At 34.0% G+C, this 22,411-nt stretch overlaps 4 protein-coding genes across 9 annotated transcripts in view; 2 read left to right on the top strand and 2 right to left on the bottom strand.

Annotated features, from left to right (window-relative positions):
* Positions 1-4,333: 4,333 nt before the first annotated feature.
* On the top strand, positions 4,334-5,324 carry LOC108974219 (FAD-linked sulfhydryl oxidase ALR). Its single transcript, XM_018941927.1, has 3 exons — positions 4,334-4,566; positions 4,665-4,888; positions 4,953-5,324. The coding sequence occupies exons 1-3, from the start codon at positions 4,456-4,458 to the stop codon at positions 5,113-5,115; spliced, it is 498 nt and encodes a 165-aa protein (XP_018797472.1). The 5' UTR covers positions 4,334-4,455; the 3' UTR covers positions 5,116-5,324.
* A 769-nt stretch (positions 5,325-6,093) lies between these two features.
* LOC108974247 (cytochrome c oxidase subunit 6B2-like) lies at positions 6,094-10,237 on the bottom strand. Of its 6 annotated transcripts, none has more exons than XM_018941963.1 (3): positions 10,108-10,237; positions 9,542-9,763; positions 8,126-9,274 (listed from the first exon to the last, which is right to left on the bottom strand). In XM_018941963.1, the coding sequence occupies exon 3, from the start codon at positions 9,215-9,217 to the stop codon at positions 8,240-8,242; it is 978 nt and encodes a 325-aa protein (XP_018797508.1). In that variant the 5' UTR covers positions 9,218-9,274; positions 9,542-9,763; positions 10,108-10,237; the 3' UTR covers positions 8,126-8,239. The 6 variants fall into 6 exon arrangements, with proteins under 6 accessions (XP_018797510.1, XP_018797509.1, XP_018797508.1 ...); XM_018941962.1 differs by having other exon boundaries at positions 8,126-9,262; XM_018941961.1 differs by having other exon boundaries at positions 9,556-9,763.
* Positions 7,138-8,031, bottom strand: LOC108974248 (cytochrome c oxidase subunit 6b-2-like). Its single transcript, XM_018941966.1, has one exon. The coding sequence runs from the start codon at positions 7,598-7,600 to the stop codon at positions 7,337-7,339; it is 264 nt and encodes an 87-aa protein (XP_018797511.1). The 5' UTR covers positions 7,601-8,031; the 3' UTR covers positions 7,138-7,336.
* A 502-nt stretch (positions 10,238-10,739) lies between the features above and the next one.
* LOC108974252 (ATP-binding cassette sub-family D member 3) overlaps positions 10,740-22,411 on the top strand; it is a gene marked incomplete in the record, with an annotated part of 30,325 nt that continues 18,653 nt past the window's right edge. Inside the window, 1 exon segment of the mRNA XM_018941969.1 lies at positions 10,740-11,330. Within this exon segment, the coding sequence (XP_018797514.1) occupies positions 11,218-11,330 (113 nt within the window).

The raw sequence follows: 22,411 nt of genomic DNA, 5'->3' as shown, positions 1-22,411 counted from the left end.
GCACCCATCTGTCAGTTCTGGCTAAAAAAAGTTCTTTACCGAAGGAAGGAGTCGTGGTTAAGTTAACCACAACTTAAATAACAGCTGCTCATCAGACACTGAGAAAACGGTTCTTAGTGTGTGGTTTGTTTTTACTGTGGAAATAATTCAACTACGAGTTTGCTTGAAATTTTCTGTTTCCAAGGAAATCACGGCTAAGGAATGATTAAAACTGTTGCTGGAGTGTTTTATGGACTTTACGACTTTTTCATACACGTATTGGTGGGACATAAAGCATACAGTGAAGGTCGTGAAGTCTTCCAAAACTTGCCTCGTGTGAATCATCCATCCTCCTCCGTCACACCAATGTCGACAACATCTAAAAAGTTCAAGAAACGGTGCTTGGAAATCTTCGGGTTAGTATCTAGGATGCCTGCGCTTGACACGAATTTTAACAGAATCTGAAGACTTACTACATATACCTCTTCCAGAGGTATCGTGGGGATCCCAAATGCTTTCAGCGTAGTCTTGACAATGCGAGGCGAGTGCGTAGTCTTACCAATGCGAGGCGAGTGCACAAGAGATGCTCCATTGTCTGTCTGGTGACTTGCTCTAGACATTTTCTGCAGTCTTCTTGATCTGTCGACCACATTCTGGGGGCATGTGTCGCCACCAGACAGTGACGAGTTAGTATTCCGATCGTGTTTCTACAGTCTCCTTTATCGAGCGACAATAGGAATTTTGTGTACCTACGACCTACCGTTTTACACATAAATTTTTCAGTTTTGCACCCAGATAGCATATTCCATCGGTATTTGATTTTCTTTACCATGCTTCTGTACAGATCGTCCTACAACGATTGGGTTTCCCAATGCTTATCACGTTTTCGGGTATTAGCCTTGGAAATCTCGTGCACTCTTTCATTGACATCGATGCCTTTGTGGCATGGCACCCAGTAGAAGTGAAGTTGCTTGCTTCTGGCAACCCTTTCTAATGCTGCCCTGCTTCACAAGACATATCTGGCCGATATGCGATAAGAGGTTACTACCTTGATTGCTGCTTGGCGGTCTAGATGTTGTCTCTAGAATTGCCTGCAGGTGCATTAGAGGCCATCTCCGCGGTTTTTGCAATTGCAAAGACTTCAGCTTGAAATATACTGAAGTGGTCCAATGCCTTATGCCTAACTCTGGGCAGTATATCCCCACCACTTGTACTAAAATACATACATGTAATGTTCGTTTTTTTGCCAATCCTTAATCCAGATGGAATGTCTGGTATGGAGAACCTCTAGAAATAAGAAAGTTTTGTTTCGATGCCCTTCAATGATGTCTCAAGATGGAATGCCATACCGATATGGCGCAAAGCTGAAGGAAATGTGCCGGATTCCGATAGAAATTCCTTAATGCTATAACGATGGACTTTCAATTTTATAAAAGTGTATGCTATTTCCGCGGAGAAAATACATGGTAAATAATAATTCATATCTAACCAGATACATTGCTAATGAAGACATTAAAAAGCTCGTATAGGGTGTCACATGCGAATAGACAAAACAACTTAATAAACCAAGCGAAATGCAGAAAGTAAAAAATAAAAACAATTTTTAAATAAAAGAAAAAATAAATAAATATGTTAGCGGTAATTGCAAATATGTAATATTCGACAACAAAATCCATTTATTCTAAACTAATCACAAACGTAAATAACTTCCATATATGCATGTATGTACACATTCAAACGGTCGCGGCGCATCTGCAGTGCTAATTACAGTTGAAGCTTGACGTGAAAAGATCACCAAAAGCACACGTGCATACATACATACTTACATATTTGTAAACACTGACTTATGACTGAATATTTTATGGTTAGATCATTGCTATGAAGCGCAGTTTATTTGTACTTCCAGTGGGAATTTTTTTCAAAATATTGTACCCAAAGGGTAATTATAATTTTTTGCAAAAGTTAGCCTTTTAACTAAGAAGCATTAAATTAAATTACAACACAGGAAAGTACATGTACAGGGTGTGCTTAAAATTTGTGTTATATGTATTTACATTTATTTAACAAAAATTTATGACTGAATATTTTTTTATTTTTATAATTTTTCTCAGTTTTTATTACGAATTTATATAATATTAATATTTTAATTAAAGTTTCGAATATTTTTAATTATAACAAAATGTAATTTTATTCACTAAGTGTTATTGCTACATATTTATCTTCAAGGCCTTTCCCGTAACTAAGTTTTCAGCTTACGAATCACCCTTTATGTATTTCATATGAGAACAGCAAATGTAGTACTGCGATGTAAAAAATGTTGTTCAGAATATTTTAAAATATCTAACAAACAAATAATAAATATAGTTGTTAGAGCTCAGCATCTGTTACAACATACTCGTATGTATGTATGTACGTACTTATAGTGTATAAATATATTCACTAGCTTAAGCGAAAATCCAGTAATTTTTAATTGGCATTTCCGGTACAAAAAATAAATCGCGTCAAACTAATAATTAATACGTGCTCTGAACATAACAATTTCAAATTTGCAAAGTTAATTGTTTTCTGGGAATAAGAATAATAAAATACAAATGTACAACGATTTAATAGTTGCGACAAGACAAATCCGACAATATTTGTGGAAGGTATATATTCGTGTTAGAAAGGAAGCTTATTAGTTAAACAATTACTTATAAGCTTAAATATAATGAATTATAAGCTTGAATACCTTGCTCCTAACAAGCAGTCACGCGTGGACCTAATGGAAATAACCCTACAAAGTTGTACACAACCACAAAAACTTTTTAACCGTTGAACAATTCTTATTTAAAGGAGATAATGCAGATTTTAAATATGCTCCATCAACATGCATTAGGCTTAGAATCGAGCTATACATAGAGATCGTCTTCCAAATTAACCTTCACGCGTGCACCTACAACTAACCATTGTAAATTATAAAATCGTAAATTACATAACCCTAAAAGGATCACAAATTATCAAAAACAACAAATACACACAATATTTTTAACTCATCCAATAAATATAGTGAAGTGTAATAGCATTGTACAGATAAACTAATGAACTACCACAACGAACATGACCGTACACCATGAGGCACCGGTGCATTGATAAGCCGCACGTCTGTTCAAATTGTAAACAATTTTGCAATTACGTTCACTTGCGCACTTATTTATATACATAATATATATTTATACGCCTGCGAGCTGACAAACTAATAAATAGTATAGTATATATTTTTTTGACATGCAATTTTGGAGTATTACAAAAAAATTAAAGAAATAAACAGGCAATAATGAAAATATTGCAGGGAGACTCATATGCAGCAGAAATATTTTTCTTTAATATTTATTTCAATATATACATATATGTATATGACCTGTAAATACATTTACAGACAAATTAGGAAACTAAGGGAACTGGCTGCTCGTCTTCGTCATAATTTTTCTTTAATAAAATATATTTCTAGAAATTATGGACAGGATTATTGATCTTGTTAGCTTACTGGATGGCACAGAAGCAAGCAACATGCGAGAGGGGCAGCGTATCCTCTTTAGAACGACAGGTTTTGCCCAGTGATATCTATTTATTTACTAAGAGACTACTTCTAACATTATTATTATCATATCGGGTCCATAAACCATGCTGCTTTGATCCTAATAAAATGACCAAAGTATGCGAATTTTTTACAATGCTAAATAAATGTTTATGTTTGTACACACTTACTTGCAGATATTTTCAAGCAAACTATGACACTGCTACTTTAGAAATAAGTTCATGTACGCGGCGGAACTGCTGCGAATATTTGCATTGAATGCATGCTGACGAGCTGCTTCCGCGTTTTCTATCGGCCATGCAGCAAAACAAACATGCATGCTTCTTTTAACATTGTATTAACTCAGTTTAAACACAACACACAATATGATTTATAATAAAATAATATACAATTAAACACAATGCCAGTTTCGACAATATTAATAGATAACGCTTACAATTTAGCGCAAATTTAATTTTAACTTGACATTTCACAAATACGTTTCTTACACTTTCCGTTCCGTTAATTGGCGTTGCCATATGCGCTTCAATAGATGCATAGAATAATGACACCGCAAAAGCTGTTAACAATGTAATTTATTCAACTTCATATCAAAAAGTAGCTTAAACAAATGCTTCTAACTATTTAAATTAACAATACTCATAAATAATAATTTTTACAGTGGAAACAATGCTATTCCAAATTAATTATGACGGCGTTGGAATTTGGTGTCGCCATTTCCATTTCTTCTCTGCTCATAACCTCATATACAATTGGCAAATGCTTATGCGTGTGTTTTCGTCTTATTGTCATTTCATCACAGCTGACAGCGATTGCGGCTATAAATTCTTACTTAAATAAAAGGGTGAAAATTTCAAATTTCATTTGATTTATTTTGACTGCAACTTATTCGGAAAGAAAATATGTCCAAGCACGATGCTTATGGCACACCTGCTAAGCCCGATAACAATTGTCGCACATGCACCGATTTTAAATATTGGTCAAAACAACAGCGGCAAATATTTCATAAGGCGGTAAGTGGTTGTACATTCTAGAAACGCGGAAGCATCACATATAAATGTGTTGAAATGTTTCATAACTGCACGATTAGTAGTGATACGATTTATTGCAGGATACGCCAAAGGAGGAAACAACCGAAAGCAGTCCAGCCGCACGAGATGGCTGCCCATTGGATAAAGTGGCACTAGGTCGTGCAACTTGGGGCTTATTACACACAATGGCGGCATTTTATGAAGATAATCCCTCGGATAATCAAAAGCGCGATATGAAAACATTTCTAGAAGTGTTGTCACGCGTCTATCCGTGTGAACATTGTGCCAAAGATTTTCGCAAAGAGTATGTCAACATTTGAATGTTTCCAATAAGTGACACACACTTAATAATTCTTTTATCATTGCAGTCTCCGAGAGCATCCGGCGCAGGTGAATTCACAATATGAATTCTCACAATGGCTGTGCAAGTTCCATAACCGCGTCAATGTAAAGCTGGGTAAAACACAATTTGATTGTTCTAAGGTTAATGAGAGGTGGCGGGATGGCTGGCTAGATGGTTCCTGTGATTGAATTAAGTATTAACCTTGTTTATACAAATATTTGATTTCAACCAACTAGGGTATTGTTGCAAAATAAACTCTTGTAAAGAGCAACAAGTGAGACAATTATTGTTGTTGCTGTAATCGTTTCATAACTGCTCTTACGTAGTTTATAACCTACTTAGATAATAATGGTAAACTTATCGTAAAATTAAAATGTAAAGATATAAGCTGTATATATCCTAAAAGCAAAAATGTCTACATTAATCTATATTTTATTAATTTATTTTATAAAGACAGTTTACTAAAAGTAAAGAGTCAAAATTTCAAATTTTAAAACCAATATTGTGTGTACTGGAAAGTAATTGAATTTCTTAAAGTAAACATTTACTTACCGTTCCAAACGTTTGGATACTAGAAATAGCTCGTTCAAACGATAGTCGATTCTAAGTAATCGGTATGGGTTATAATAAATAATATAAAAATCCGGTTCAGTTATGGTATCGGAAACCGGCTGTTGAGAATTGTAAACGTTTTCAGTACTTTCATTTTATTTTTTTTTAATATTAACCAGTCCAAATATCAGAATAGCTTAGGAAGAACAAGAATACCTTACATGCCGTATTCTGCGTTTATCGATATAACGCGCCTAAAAATATGCAACATTCGAATACAAGTTAAAAAAAAAAAAGATCGACAGATTTCCCGCGAGCGCATGCATTCGACTTACATCCAGTGTTCGGTGTTCTAACATACTACAATCAGTTTATTTGAGCCACGCGCTGAAAATTCCTAACTCAGTCCATACTGCAGTTAGTTTGCAGAATTAGTGGTTTACCTTTTGTAAGTTGTTTTTGTAACGGCATAAAATATTATATTTAAGACGATGTCAGCCCTTATTCACCTATAACGTTTGCGTTCATTGCAATTACCTGCATTTCTCTCATTCCTGCTATCTGCCGAATACCTTTTGAAATATTATATATCCAAATAAGGAAAAAAATTGCACTTCACATTTTATCTAGTTATTTATTTATCATTACATAACTGATTCAGTTTCAATTTGAATTTTTACTATGAAATAGCCTGTATCTGCTTCGCATATTGAAACAACTTTCTACGTAAATAATACATAATTATATAGATGTGGGAGTGTATTATGTTTTAGTTGGTAGTTTTGTCAGCATTTTCCCTTCAGCGCAAAAGCAAGGATGTGGGTTTGTTGTTTACTCCCACACGCACACAAAAATGTCTATTTAGATTCTGCCGGGGAAGGTACCCTCTTCGCGTTGATCGTTCCATCTTTCCACCCAAGCATTGGGGCACATCGATGAGAATACTTTCTTGAAGTAGTTGCATGGCTCGTATTTTTCTCCACGCACCTTCTGGCAGCGATGGTAGTCAATGTACGATTGATAACAGTAACGAGTCACGTTCTGGTTGGGGAAGCGTGGATCGAAGGGCGCTGTTTCCATTTTGTACGTCATGGTTTTTTCTTTGCCTTTTTTAGACATGGGAAATGTTTATTATAAATTACTGCAATTAATAAATCGCAACAACAAGAAAAAGGCAAAGCCAAGGAGCAAGCGAGCGATCGAGCAATATTTGATGATTTTTATATGAAAAGTACACGGTATACAAAGACATATAAGAGAAATGGTTGATTATGGTTAGTCATATTATGAATATCATTCATTTCGTTTAGAATCAGTACATATACAATGTACATATATCAATGTCTACAATTAATTTTAAATAGATCAAATCAATATGTATTTCTTAGTACACATATGATTGAGGAAGTGCATTATATATAAAAAAATATAACGTAACAAAAGATAATATTTTATATAAAAAGGATTAAAAAGAATAATTTAAAAGTAATAGTTAAAAACAAAATGTTTTGATATCTCTGAAGTCAATTTAAACACTTCCAACGAAACTGTGAATATTTCTTGCGCATGTTATATACGAAGTTGCCACTTTGTCGGTCATTATAAATGCAACACATTTTTTTATCAACTTGTGCAGGAATTGTACCGAAAAAATTTAGTACTTTTCTACACTAAAACCAATTTTATTTAAGTAATTTATATTAAATAGGTGAAAAAGTGGATGTTCATAGTGAATATGCGTTTATGTGGCTGTAGGTATAGCTGTTTGTGTGTGTTTTGAAGCGCTTAACAGTTCAGCTAGTAGCATGGATTATGTCATTTAACAATAATTGACAGCAAACAATAAAGGAAAACATTTTAAATTCGGCCTGGAAAGACACCGGCTTCCAGTTGTTCATTCCACTTTTCCACCCAAGCATTCGGACACATTGTTTTGAAAACTTTTTGAAAATATGCGCATGATTCATGCCCTTCACCACGACTCTTCTGACAACGATGGAATTCCACATAGGAAAACCAGCAATGTCGCGTCACATTCGAGTTTGGAAAACGTGGATCCATCGGAACGGTTTCCAACTTATATTCGGGTTCTTTTGCTTTCTTTTGTTCTTTTTTCGACATTGGCAATTTTCTTGTTGCTCTTCAATCAATCACTTCACGTTATGTAATATTCATATATGTATGTATATATATTTTTTGAATTTGGATTTTTGCAAACGGAAAAATTATGAAAATGATGCATGAATGTTAGTTGAGGGTAAAAAATTAAATGAGAGATTTTAAAAAGACGATAAACTAGAATAAAAAGTTTGTAAATTAGTAAAAAAAACATAGAAATTAAATGTTATGAAACTAAAGCGTACTCATAAAATAACACTATATAATATATATGTATGTTGTTTACACGTATATGACGTAATAGATAGCAATAAATAAATGCTACCCAAAACAAGATTGTAAAAAAAAATTTTAATTTGCTGATCGAGTGCTCATTCAGTTATTTCTTTCTATTACTTCATTATAATACCCACTTAGCCTATAAATAAAATAAAAACTTACAACTACTTTTAGCTTTAAAATGAAAATTATTCACAGGAAATTCGAAGAAGTGGAATTGATTCGTAATTCATTTTAAATAAACTCCTATAATTTATATATGTATGTATATTGTTTTTTAGGTTTATGCACAGAATTCATGTCATTTTGGGGAAAACTCGAAGTATTCATTTCACTCAAGTTCTATTTAACGTCTATTTAGGTTCACTTAACCAGTGGCCTTGTGCCGCCGTCCGAATCACACGCGTGATTTTTATATTTGTTAACCTCTGCCAAGTACAGCGACCAAAAGTCTTTCGGATCATCACCTTGTTCAGCTTGAGCTTTTGGCTTAGCCACCACACCGGTTTTAAGAATTTTTCCACCACGCCGACGTCCGACTATCGGCGGTGGTGGTACAACTTTGTTACTTGATGCGGCTGCATTTGAGGTAGACGCTAACACAGGTGGCGCCACGATAGGTGCAACAATGGCAGGCGCAGTGGCAACTGGTACATGTGGATGTTGTTGTTGGGCTTGCATTTTTTTGAAAATCTCCAAAAACGAACCATCATTTGCAAATACTGGATGTGAAGCCTCGGGCTTTTTCGGTGGATACACCTTGCCTTCCTTAGCAAGTGCTTGTCGCAATTTCTCTTCCATTTCACGATGTATGCGCTCTTTATCGATTGGTTCATCTGTATCGAGGTTGTAGTATGCTCCAATGGGTTCACGCTTGGGTAAAGGTAAATGTTGCAGATCTGGCGTATTTTGCTGATCGAAATCTGTTGTTTTAGAACGACTGCTTTCCGTTGAATTATTTGTAGAACACTTCGCTCCGTTATCATATTGTCTTCGATCAGCATCCATTATATTACGTGAACGTTTTTCTGGGCTGCGTGAGCGTGAATCCCTTTTGCTACTACGATGTGAACGTGTATTAGAACGACTACGAGAATCTCTATGTCGTCGGCTAGAGTTGTTTCTATCTCTTCGATTGTAGCTTCTACTGCGACTACGACTACGAGAACGTCTGTTGTTACGACGCTTACGATAGTCTACAGATTGACTACGACTACGGCTGTCATTGTAGCGACGATGACGCGAACGACTACTGGAGCGGCTGCGTCTTTTTCGTTCGTCCCTCCGCGTATCGTGATCATATCCAACATCACGTTTCTGCCGGTGACTCATAGAAGACATTTCAGTATTTTATTTTGTCAGCCGTTGGATGTGTGTTGTTAATATCTGTAAATCAAACTATAGCCCTTTTAATAAATCACATTACAATTGCGCCCTGCTGCTGTTATACTCATAACAATCTTTATACGATATTGAATACTATTATGTATTTTTTTTAACGATATATTTTCTTGTTCATTATCAAAGTGCAGCAAAGTGACTGTCTTTGACTATTTGTAATTAGAAATTTTGAAGTAATTTGGAAACAAGAAAATATTAACGATAAGTGTTAAAGAAATATATGAAATTAATGTATGTATTTCAATGCTAAAAAAAGGACATTACATGTTCGCTCTTACTGTATTCTTCCACTTTTGCGAAGCACCAAGTTTTCACTATCGTGTGTTTGGTGGGCAAATGATTCGTTCCAAAGTTTCTCTATCCGGCTTTGTTATGCAGTACAAATGCTGTCGTAGTATAGTTGATATTTATCAGTTGAATTAACTATTTTTGCGGCTCAGCGTGTTACAGTTGGGTCCTATTCATGGAAACGTTTTTTTAAAATTCCTGTGTAAAAAATGAACTTGAAGGCATGAATACTTCGTGTTTTCCCAAACTGTGCATTTCAATTCATTATCTCTTCAAATATATACTTAAATATTTGTTTTCAGTTTTTATACCCTTTAACATAAGAATATAAACGAGTTGTCCACATTTAAAACTTACTCGAGTCAAAAAATATTTGTTATGTAATTTTATTTTAAACCCCCCCATGTTAAGAACTTCGCGAGCAGTCGTCACCGCCTAGACAACTATGCTGAATTATCCATCAATTCCATTCCTTTTCAAATTTTTTCCAAGACGTATATAAAACAAATATAAGCAAGCACCATTTTCTGAAATTTCCATACCTTGAGGTCTCCGAAAGAGCTGTGAAAATTTATTACTTTTAATGTAACTAGATGTTACGATCCAATGTGGCTGCTTGAGATTTTTCGTCTAAAATCAATATGGCGATTGACGGAACGATTCACAATCGGTTACCGCTGAATTGCTGAATGTTACAGGGTTGCTGCTGGGTTAATAAGATAAATTACAAAAATTATTTTTATATGTGAGTTGTTATCATTATTTGAAATTCGCTCAAAATGAAACCATAAAAAGCAGAACCGACTAGAATTACTTATTGTAATTCATTATTGAAGGAAACGAATTACTCTAAACTCAACACGAGGTTGATTTCAGTTACTGCAAAATACTACAAATCGATTGAATTTGTTAACTATTTTACATTATCTCTTAGCTACTTGAAGCGCTGCAAATACTGTTATTACATTTTCTCACTTTTTAGTGAATTATTTAAATTATTGGTGCAGATAGCAATATATTATGTAATTTTATTTCTACACATCTGGCAACATACGTAAGTTAAGATAAAAAGAAATGTGTTGACAGAACATTTGACAGCTAAAAGCGCCTGTCAGAGAACGTATTTACACTGCCCACCGCTTGTCAAAGTAATTGAAGGCACAGTATAACAGTATTATAAATTGTACTTTGGTTGGAGCAAGTGGATGTGGTGTTGAAGAGGAATTGATGTTGCGCAAAAATAATTAAACTGCTCTAATAGATATTATTAACATATTTTTCGGTTTTCGATAAGAAAATTAAAGCAAAAACGTGTGCACAGAAAACCAAATCCGATGATAAAATTGTTTACTGGTATTCTTAACGCGATAAAAAGGAGTAGTTTGCTACATACTGCAAGCTAAATAGTGTGAAATTTACTTTCTTGCCGTGTAAAGCAATAAGGCGGAAATTCAAGATAAGTGAATAAAAAAAATTTACAAGGTTCTATTAACGTGTTAACGCGTAGAAAAAAGATAAAACGGTTAGTAATAAGTGAATTTTCTGGACGTATTCAAGTGATTGAAGCGTTCGGCAAAAAGGCGTGTGACAGTAATTTCGACGTTGTAAAATCCACAAATTTTGCGGAAGACCAACTGGCGTAATTGGAAAACATGGCACCAGCGCTAAGTAAAATAACACAAAATCAGAGCGCCATAGTGGGAGTGGCGGGTGTTTCTGCCGCTCTTTGGATAATTGCTTATGGCAAAATGTCCAGCAAGCGTAGGTGAGTGTGAACTTTGAAACATCCATACATACATATGTACATATGTATGCATATATTCATTAATTACTTGCTGCTACCTTCCTTATACTTTTATTGAATCTTTGTTGTTTGTTAGACATTAGAAAAGCGGTTTAAAAACTTTAACACTGACATTGCAAAAAAAGTAAATTTGGCGCTAAGATTTCCATTCGCCGTCTATTGTTTGCATTGTGTATATTGTGTATGCGTGTGTTTATGCTTTAGGCATTCCGGTTTTTAATAACACATAATGGAAAAAATGGTCAGCATGCAAATTTCCAGTTTTCAAGTGCAATCGTTTAGACTAAATACCTCGGAAGCAAATACCCAAAATTTTGCTGTTGCTATCATTTTGTTGTTGTTAAGCGTCTGAGTCGCCAATCAGCATTAAGTCTAAAGCAATTATTTATTTTATTTTTTATTTATTTATAAAAGCTTATACAATGTTAGTAACATGTGTACAACCTAAAACATGCAGCGCTAGCTTCAGAGGCTATCAGCTGAAAAGCAATTGTATTATACTTAAATGCAGTTATACAAATGCTGCTTAATATGTACATATGTTGTTGTTTTTCTTCGAATTGCCTTCTTTGGTTTTTCGTGCTAGTCACGATCAGCCTTACTACCTTTAGTAATTTAGTTTTTTCTTGTGTTTTTATTTATTTTTTGTTACTTTCTATGTTCACATCTTTATATCTACCATCTGAATTCGATTTGCTTTAATTCTCTCTACAACAGATATATAACTGCCGTTGATTAAGCTTCTATTTGCAGCATCGTGTAAATCTTTCACAATTAGAAGCACAACAACAATAATTGCAGTTTTATCATTGCACATAGAAGTAAATGTGCAGTAAGTTTTCCCATTATAAGCGCATTAATGTCGTTGCAATATATACATACATATGTGCATACAAACATATGAAAGTATGTGCTCACCATTCAAAGTTTTTTTTTTTTCTGTGACCAGCTTTTTTGCGTCTTCCCTTTTGATTACACGATCAGCTGAGTGCGCTGCATAAGTTGTCTGGCAACTACTATCTGTTCGATGTCCAGAGATTTGTCCAAGTTTTCATATATTAGTGTATTTATAGAGTTTGCTTTTGCAAGGAGATTGTAGGCAATACATACAAACAAAATGCAGTAATATGCAGTTTGTTTACAAACACCTATTAGCACGTTCGCTACTTCAATTTAATACCTCATTTTTCTTGTATTCGTCTTGGTTTCGTTATTTAGGTCATTTGACTTTTTCCATTTTCGATTTTATTTCTGCATGAAGAAATATGCAATTACAGGTGAATGAAAAATTGCGTGTTACACATATGAAAGGGTGTTTCAAGTTAAGGCAAAATAATTTGTATCGATTCGAGAAGGAGACTCTGAATTTATTTTTCATGTTAGTTCATGAATGTACTTATTAGAATTTTGTATAATTCTTCTAGTATCACCTGATTTTTCTTTGTTGTTCTTTGGTTTTTTTTTACACTCATACTTATGTTTTATAGGGAAAAGTTAATGTACTTGTAATGCAGCCATTACTCCTTGTTTGAGTATAGTAAATCAAGGGTTGGCTTAAAAATGTTAATTACACAAACGAGCTATATTTTTAGTGCATGCATATGTATTCTGCTAGTATTATACATACACGATTGGTACGCATAAGCGTCCACTCCCTTTCTTTGCATTTATGTATGTGAGCCCACCCTTGTTTTCTTTTTAATTTAACACTTGATTTTAAATAATTAAAACCGTTGAACTTATTTTTCATTCACTATTCAGGAAGGCAATATATGGCTCCTGTTAATGTTAAACATTTTTCTGTTATTGCTTTGTTAAATAAGCTTTCAATGTTAATATGTTGATATATTCAACACCTAGAGTGCGCATCAATTAAATACTAGTGTATAAATAAGCATATTGTATTAATTTTGTAGACCACCTTCTCGGGGTCAGAGTATGCTCCACGCATATATAATAGTATTTTAATAAAAGCGAAGCGGTAGTTTAATCACTCTCCTTGGATATGTTGAGAATGCTTTATGCAATACAATTGTTAAAAAGCGATTAATGTAAGCAATTAAGAAAAATATAAGTGACTAATATGTTTCTACCTATTTTTGTAAGGTTTGCTTTAAATTATTTGCTTTGAGCTATATAAATTTATACATATCATTTACTTGCATTTTCAATTCAATATTATGGCTTCTTTTTAGTGAATTTAGAGTGGCATCTGGAGTTAATTTGTTCCTTCCCCCTTGAGTTTGAAAATTAATTATAGTGAGCAACACATCAAAATAAGGTGAAATAAGTACATACATATGTGCATATGACGAAAACTTTTGTTTATAAAGAAAAATATGAAAGATAAAATACATAGGGTACTTACAACTTGTCTTAACGCATCGTAAAATTATAAAATCATAAACTTTTACACTTGTGTAAGAAAATTCTTGTTATATTACATACAAAAATGAGTTCACGATATTACAATTCTCAACGCTATGTTTTCGGTTCATTATAATTCATAGCTTTATGACTGTATGAAACCCCTAATAGTTTATATTTCAACTCAAAATTATATAGTATTGATAAAATATTACCATACTTGAGATTAGGAAAAACTAGAAGATAAAACGTTTGAATGAAAGTTTATTTAATTATGTACTTAAGTGCATTTGTGTAATTATATAATATATGTATGTACATATGTATATGCATGCCGCAGTTCTCGATAAAAAATTGTGTATATTGTTTTATAATATTAGTTATTCATAGATTTATTCGTATGTAAGTATGTGCGATACACATCGTTCTGGGAAAAAATTTAATTTGTTAATGGTATAACATTTTGAAGGGAATTTTTGATATCTGTCTGCTCCGAAGCTACAAGTATATACGGGCATGACTAAATCGATATTCACAATACTATATTTTAGAGGATCTCCGTCGTTTCCTGCTTGACAACATCAAATTTCTTGGCAAAGTTAATCTACGCAGGGTATAGGCTGCCTAAAAACATGTGGAATTTGCAAAATATAATTTAATCGCATTTGTTAGCACTCCACACCGCCCACCCAATCATACTCCAACACTTATACATATCTACATCGATTTATTTATATAGTATTATCTATGTATATATAAAAAATATTATTTGTACAGCACATGGTGATATGCGATTACAAAGAACTTTAGAAAATGTGATCATAGAGTGAGTGACAAAGCTAAAAAGTCATTGACGCATGACTCAATATACGCTCTAGTCTGAAAAAAGTGAACTTTGAACATTTAATTTATTTTGTTTTAATTTTAATTTTAGAAGTATATGCTCTACTACTGCTTTATGTTTAGCATTTTTCAATTAGTTAGTCTTTTTTTTCAAATGCTGACATAATTTGTAGGCACTATAAAGGGCGCATTCAATAACTAAATTCAATTCTAATGAATCTGATTTGTTAATTATGTTAAAAGTATTTCCATAGACATACTTGCATATGCATATACAGTCATAAATACCAAGTTGTCCGCACATGCATGAAGTTCCCGCTGAAATTGAGCTGAAATAAAAAGAATATTGATTATGATTTTCATTAATTTGTAGCGCTTTATGATAAGTGGTTAGAAAACAGTTAGATATGTATGTTTTCAAACGGACTGTTAAATTCATATTAGTCAAGCAATGAACAATATTGAATTTACATTTACGCATATGTGTGAACTTCCATTAACTTTTTTGTTTAAATCAACACGCAAGCGGCAATAGTAAAACTTATATTTACTAGACTTTGCACTGCTGCTAACAAAAAAGGATTATAAACAAAAACATAGGAATAAAATCAAAAAAATGTCCTCACAGTTGCATTTCTCATAGTACAAAGAGTATTTTTGAAATCGATATTTTGATTTTGATCGAACAGCTTATATGGCAGCTATGTGCAATAGTGACCCGATCTTGACAATTTGGTTCGGAAACAAATAAAAAACGTTCTCCATATAAGGACTAGAGTTTGTTCGTTCAGTTTGTTTAGCAGCTAAATGTTATAGTGGGCGCGGATATTGGCGTTTCTGACAGCTGAGCAGCTTCTTGAGGCGAAAAAGACGCGTGCAAAATTTCGGAATGATATCTCAAAAACTAAGCGAGTAGTTTGAGTAAACGGCTATCTCTTCGACCGTTCTCGCTTCCTCACTGCACAAAACCTAACACTTTCCGCAACAAAGACCTTAAATCGCTAGCCGGCAGAAAATGGGTAAAAGGCAAAGAAACCATGTTGGCAACATACAAGGCCGGTTCTTAACTACGCCGCACCAATAAGGTCGCCTGGATGCAGTGGAACGCAGACGAGGAACACATGTCAGAACTCTGCATTCCGAACTATTACGGAATGCCACTTGATGTCTCCTAACGAACATATGCACAGTAAGGCCTTCATACTTCCTAATTATAATGAAATCCTTTTCAAGTAGTTTCTGCTAGCGGTTTTTTTCGTAGAAATCATCCCTGCAGTCATCAGCTTGAAGTGGAAAAGTTTCAAGAGATCCTTCCTCAACTATGACGACTACAAAAGGCAATACGAGTCAAGAGTGACCTTGGCGCAGCTTCGTTCTCCGTTAAACTCCCTTTTATCAAAAATCGATTCGAAATATCAAATATATGTCCAGCATGTAACGAGTTCCCGCATGACTCTAACCACCTCTTTGCATGCGCTGCTAACCCTACACATCTGATACCCTTCTCGCATCTTAATGTACACTGTTTAAGCTCCTCATTATAGTTTACTTCATGCAATGTTAAAACCGATTGAAAATTACATGTTATCGACACATATTCGTACATACATACATAAGCACAAAGCAACGCCTTAGTCTAGTTTTCTCTGTCGTCAAAATAATGAATTGACCGCATAAAACAGTCCGAAATTTAACCCTAGACTTTCGTGCATTCCTTTCATCTACTTGACCTTGGAACTACACACCACATACTTACATATGTATATATGTATGCATGCCTAATCATTAGTGTTTTGTTGTTGCTGTTGTTTAAACCGGCTGTTTCAAATTCCAACACAGTCTGTCTTCATGTTTCCATTTTAGTAACCAGATTAATTTATTCTTTATTCCTTTTTATGTATGTCAATAAAAGTCAATAAAAGTTTCCATAACAAAACCATCGTATAATTTCGGCAGAAAACCCGAATTTGCTTCGTATTTATTTGCATTGAATTTCAGTAATAAAATATTGCAGACACAAAAACAAAAGTCTAAATTCCATTGCTTTTGTGCATAAGCTGATGTTGTTGTTCTTGTAGCTGCAGAAAAAATTCCAAATTAATTTTGACACTGCTGCCGAGTTAACAGTACTTGATGATATGTATAACAGCTTAATCGTTATGTAACGGCATATTTAATTGTTAGTTATTGAGTATAATTATTATAGAAACAATGGAATTTCTGTATATAAACTACATTTTTACATAACACTTATTACTTTTTATTGTAGGACTGCCTAATTTAGTAGTTTCCAAAATTTGTTGGTTAGTTAGAGAAACATTTTGTATTTGGGAAAAATATAGTAAGACTATGTTAATAATTTTGAAATTAAGTCTTCAAAATCTATGTCGTCGCCCACAAAGTTATCCCCATTGGTTTCATTATAATTTGCCAACATCTTTTCAATCCTCAAAACCGCTGTTAAAGTCAATTTTCGGAATAGCTTTCAATGCGTCTTGCGATTCACTTTTAATGTCTTCAATTGACTCTAAAAGGTTTCCCCGGAGCGGTCGTTTCAGTTTGCTGAATAGCCAGAAGTCACACGTAGCCAAATCAGGCGAATACGGTGGTTGAGGCACGATATTGGTGGAAAATTTGTCGAAAAGCTCAGAAAGAATCAATGCAGTATGCGACAGGGCGTTATCGTGGTGTAAAAACTACGAGTTGTCGCCCCATAATTCCGGCCTCTTTTTACGTATACTAGCTTCGCGCAAACGACGCGTAACGCAGAAAACGTATTCCTTGCTGACAGTTTGGCCGATAGGAAGGAACTCGATAGTCGAAGAAAACTGTCAACATATTCTTGATTTTTGAACTTTTTTGAGGTGGTTGATTTGGTTTTTTCGGCTGCAGCTCATCAGCTCATAGATCCAAAACCATCCATAAATAAATCCATAGTCGGAAAGTATTGTTTCACAGACGGTAACGCGACGCTGTTTTTCGTAAAATTTGAGTAATTTTGGAAACAAAATCGAATTGATCCTACAAAATGTTTTACAGAATTTTTTTTTTTATTACTGATTCGTCCGATATTTTAAAGATGCCAGTAAGATCTTTGATTGTTAATCGTCGATTCTTAAGCACCCATGTCTTTATTTTATCGAAATGTTGATCATCAGTTGATTTTGATGGCCTGAACGTGGTTCGGCTTCAACGCGTTCTCGACCCTCTTTGAATAACTTATACCAATCAAAAACACGTCAAACAATTGTCACCAAAGGCCTTTTTCTACATTTTGAACGTTTCGGCACCAGAAATCTGTTTCCGCACATAAAATTTAATGGAACTTCTCAATAGAATAATTTCTCTCGTTTATGTCGTTTTATGTACTTCAGAAAGACAAGCGTATACTAAACACTAATGATTATTTTAATGTGACATTTTGCACAGATGTCACTGATATTTATACCAACCTATGTAGAAAAAAAAAAAAATTTCGACGAATATACGATTTCGCCTGAAATTTAAATTAAGGAACTTACTATTTTAGAATTAGAATAGAATATTTATATTAGAAAAAGACAAAAGAAATCCATAATTTTTGCATTATATTGAGGGTTTTATAGCTAGAATTAACCGATTTATCTTAATTATGTTTCATAAATGTTCTTTTTATCGAAAATAATTTAATAACGCCACTCCTATAGAAGCACTCGACCCTACTGGCTGAGACAGTCGATTTTCATACATTTCAGTTAAGGCGATTTTTACCAACAAAATCATTCGCCACAAACAAGAGCAGGTATTAATATTTTGATTTAAAGTCCAAACTATAGTTGGATGGATAATTTCCTTTCCATTCTAAGAAAGCTTCGAGCGAGTCACAATTGTATATGACCACATATACATATATATAGCATTGTTCTGATGGAAAGCAATTCCATTAAAATAGGACAAAGGTTTGCCATTTCTGGGCGCATGCTTACTTCAGACGGTCCAATTGTTGAGGGTACAATTCCGTATTAAGAGTTTGGATGTAGCGGCGGAGCACATGGTGGAAGATTCCCTGCAAAAATCTCACTAAGCGCTCGGCAAATTCTTCCGTACAATAAAATATTTGCGGAATATGCATAGAAGCATGCAAGCACTGGGATGGTAACTTTTATCTGACCGGTACTGTGCAATGATGACTTTCTTCTTTTTTGTTTGTTTATTGTTTTTTTGTATTATCTGTTATGCTAATTTTCAAGCATACTTGTATATGAAATTTTTTTCAGTAATCATTAAATGTGAAACAAATATTCAAATTTATACTATTATTTTGGGTTTTATTTGTTTTCTGTTATATAAATTATTTCTTTTTATTTTTGTAATCAAATGTTTAATTTTTTTTAGATATTTGGCATTTCAAAAAATATTTAAATAAAATTTTAAATGGAAATTAAAAAATTAAGAAAATAAAAAAAATTTAAAATTTAAAAAACAAAATATTCTTAAAATTAAAAAAAAAAAATGAATAAACAAGAATATTCTAAAAATAATTTTAAATTTTTGGATTTTCAGAATTAATTCTTGATTTATTTACTGTTTAAATGTTGACCCAATTTATTGGGGAATACAAACCAATGTATTGAATGTTTCAATTTGCACTCACACCCGTGCGAGGGTTTAAAAGGAAAACACAGTGTTTTTATGAAAAGCACAATATATTTATAATTATTATTTATTTAACAAATGGTTCTGTGCGATATTATATAAAATTTGGCTGTTAGAATCGAATTACTCTCCAATGGTCTGGATCGATATAAGTCGCCGGCGGCTCGGAGCCAAAGGTAGTGTTGCCGCGGCGCAAGATGTATATAATCGAATGTTGATGGTCGAAAATGTGAGGAACAAAATCGTGTTGAAAGGTGTCGACGCGGCGCAGTGCAGAAGCGAATGTGTACAACGAAGTGTGTGTGTGGCTTGGGTCCAGAAAGCTTTCCCGTTGTCCATTCCTTTTGTTGGTTGGGTTGGGGTACAGCTGTTGTGTGGTGTGTTGTAGTGTCATCAGCTGTGGTGAATTAAGCTGTTTTATTAGGGTCCGCCAGTTTTCCCAGGTAAAGTGGGGGGAGGCTTAACTCATTTAAACATTTACAAATTTTTTTATTTTTTACCCTTAAATTAGTTTTGACATTTTTTTTAAATTTTTGATTTATTTACAAATTTTTTTATTTTTATTTCTTATATGAATTTACACCTAAATTAGTTTTGACATTTTTACTTTTAAAATAATAAAAGTTATAAATTAACATAAATTGCATTCATTTTGGCAATAGTTTCATATTTTACCCATAACAGCTGCTATAAAACATTTGAATGCAAAATTGAATTGCAAAACCGAAGTGTCAACGGTCAAGTGGGTGTCATAAACAAACTGCCAAGCATTCAGGCCAATGTATGCGACATTGACCGAATGCGATTAAAGAAAAAAAACACGGAAGCTTGGAATTGTGAATAGTGTTGGTGTGTGTATTTACAGTTATGTATGTGCTTCGTTTTTATGTTTGTACATACAATCGTATTAAGAAAACATACACAAACACGCTACCGAATTTCAAAGTACAAATAAATTATTATGACAAAAAACAAACAAACAAATAAAATAAAAAATACACAGGAAAAAACTTTAACTTTGGCTGCACCGACGTTATAACTGTTATATGGCCATTACTTATAGCTACTATATGTGTAAATAAATCTAAAATATGCGACCGGCCAACGTTGCATGCACCGGAAAAGTTTTTTCTAGTTCTCTCTAGCCACCTTTTTCGATAGAAACAACATTCAAGTCGTTTTAAGGTTAATTAAATAAACAAAATATATATCTTTTACGAAGATATTTATGTTGATAAAAAAAATGTTCCATATAGCGATCCGATCTAAATTAATTTGTTTGGAGTTTGTATCATGAAGATATCTTGTTAAATAAAAAAGACAATGAACAGCTTCTTGGGGAGAGCGAGTGATCCAAGCAGAGGTACTTTTTTCAATAACTGATCACGTCGTGGCTAGCTGTCAGGTTATTTTTGGCATTCCATCACGGAAAGACTTCCGCCTGAAGAACGTTCACAAATCGTTCAACTTTATTGCGAAAACTCACGTTCTGTAAAGCATGTGTTTCGCGAGTTTTGTTCCACTTAGGTATTCGACCGAATAGACCACGTCCAGCACGCAGTAGAGCAAAATATGGTAAACACAACTGAGAGTGGACGGCGCCGTTTATGTCGAGATCTTAAATTGAAAGCGTACAAAATAAAGCTTTTGCAAGAACTGAAGCTGCTCGACCTTCCCAAGCGACATCTCTTCGGTCTATGGGTTCCAACAAGATACGACGTTTTCGAGCCAAATTTTGATCAGCGATGGGACCCATTTCCGGCTCAATGAGTATGTTAGCGAGCGAAATTGCCGCATTTGGGACGTAGAGCAACTTGAAGCGATTCAAGAGCTGCCATTTCATTCAGAAAAAAACAAAAATTTGGTGACATTTGTGAGCCGGTGGAATCATCGGTCCATATTTTTTCAAAAATGATGCCGTGGAGAACGTAACCCGCTGTGACGACTGTTATCGCGCCATGATAACGGACTATTTGATGTCTGAAGTCGAAGCTCGTGATCTCGGCGAAATTTGCTTTCAACAATACGGCGGCACACATCGCGTCAATCAATGTATTTATTGAGAGAACACTGCAGTGAGCAGATAATTTCACGTTTTGGGCCAGTAGATTGGCCACCAAGATCATGTGATATAGGCGTTGCTTCAATTCAGGCTTTGGAGAAAAACATCACGCGTGTCATTCGCCATGAACCATCTCAGCAGGAGCCGCGGCTAAAGAATGATCTTTTAAATGATAATAAACATTTCCCGTTAAATTTGAAGTTTTTTAAGTAGCGAAACTCGGATAATTCGACTCAGTCCATTACTCTGATTACAAACATACGTCTGTATATACTTTATGGGGTCTGCGATGTTTCCTTCAGTGTGCTAAAAAAAAAACTTCGTGCAAGCTTAGTATACCCTGGATAATAAAAACTGTCTGATAACTGTTGTTGACGCTTGTATTAAGTTAATTTCTAGATTAATGCGACTACATGCCACTTTTTAGATAAGCGGCCCACTGCCACAGAGTGTATCAAATAATAATGTCTATATTACGACTATTTTTATAGGCAAGTAAAATTTAATCTACATTAGAGTGGGTCGATTTTTTTCTATAAAATCGCGTACGGCGGAAATATGTATTCTGCGGATTATTGTGAACAACTTTGCCTAAGAGACTATGGGTCTAAAACCAGTTTCGACACAGCAATTTTAAATGGCAAAGTTTCAAAAATCTGAATAATCGGTTGTATGGGAGCTAAGTATGTGATATAGTTGTCCGATCTGGCCGATTCCGTCAAATTATTAATATAATTTCAAAATGCGTGTACTAAATTTCATTCAGATATCTCAATAATTTACGAAATTTTTTATGATTTCTAAAAAAATTTACCTTCAAAATCACTAATTCGAAACCAGTTTTATTTAGAACTATAATCTTTTCGGCAGAGTTGGTGAGAATGAACCGTAGAACATTTCCGCATACGAGATTTTTCCGTTTTTTTGGCTCCCTGGAAATCGACCCGCTTTAAGGCACATGCAGACATACATATCGCCTAACGAGGGGCAATATACTTTTAACTACTGCCATATTATCACTAACTTAGCTATTTATTGACAGATCAGATTAGCGATTATTAAAATTTATGACTTTTATATTATCAGCGTCATTATGGTTCACTAATTCAAAAAAAAAAAATTAAATAATAATTTA

The sequence above is a fragment of the Bactrocera latifrons genome, unplaced genomic scaffold (assembly GCF_001853355.1).
Source record: "Bactrocera latifrons isolate USDA-ARS-PBARC rearing strain unplaced genomic scaffold, ASM185335v1 scaffold_54, whole genome shotgun sequence".
Taxonomy (NCBI): Eukaryota; Metazoa; Arthropoda; class Insecta; order Diptera; family Tephritidae; genus Bactrocera; species Bactrocera latifrons.
Note: the sequence above shows the minus strand (reverse complement) of the source record. Positions and strands in the feature narration are given on the sequence as shown.

Coding starts and splice junctions, on each gene's coding strand:
- LOC108974219 (XM_018941927.1), top strand. CDS start 4,456: ATGTCCAAGCACGATGCTTATGGCACACCTGCTAAGCCCGATAACAAT. Junction 4,567..4,664: donor GGCAAATATTTCATAAGGCG/GTAAGTGGTTGT, acceptor GATTTATTGCAG/GATACGCCAAAGGAGGAAAC. Junction 4,889..4,952: donor GCCAAAGATTTTCGCAAAGA/GTATGTCAACAT, acceptor TTATCATTGCAG/TCTCCGAGAGCATCCGGCGC.
- LOC108974248 (XM_018941966.1), bottom strand. CDS start 7,600: ATGTCGAAAAAAGAACAAAAGAAAGCAAAAGAACCCGAATATAAGTTG.
- LOC108974247 (XM_018941963.1), bottom strand. CDS start 9,217: ATGTCTTCTATGAGTCACCGGCAGAAACGTGATGTTGGATATGATCAC.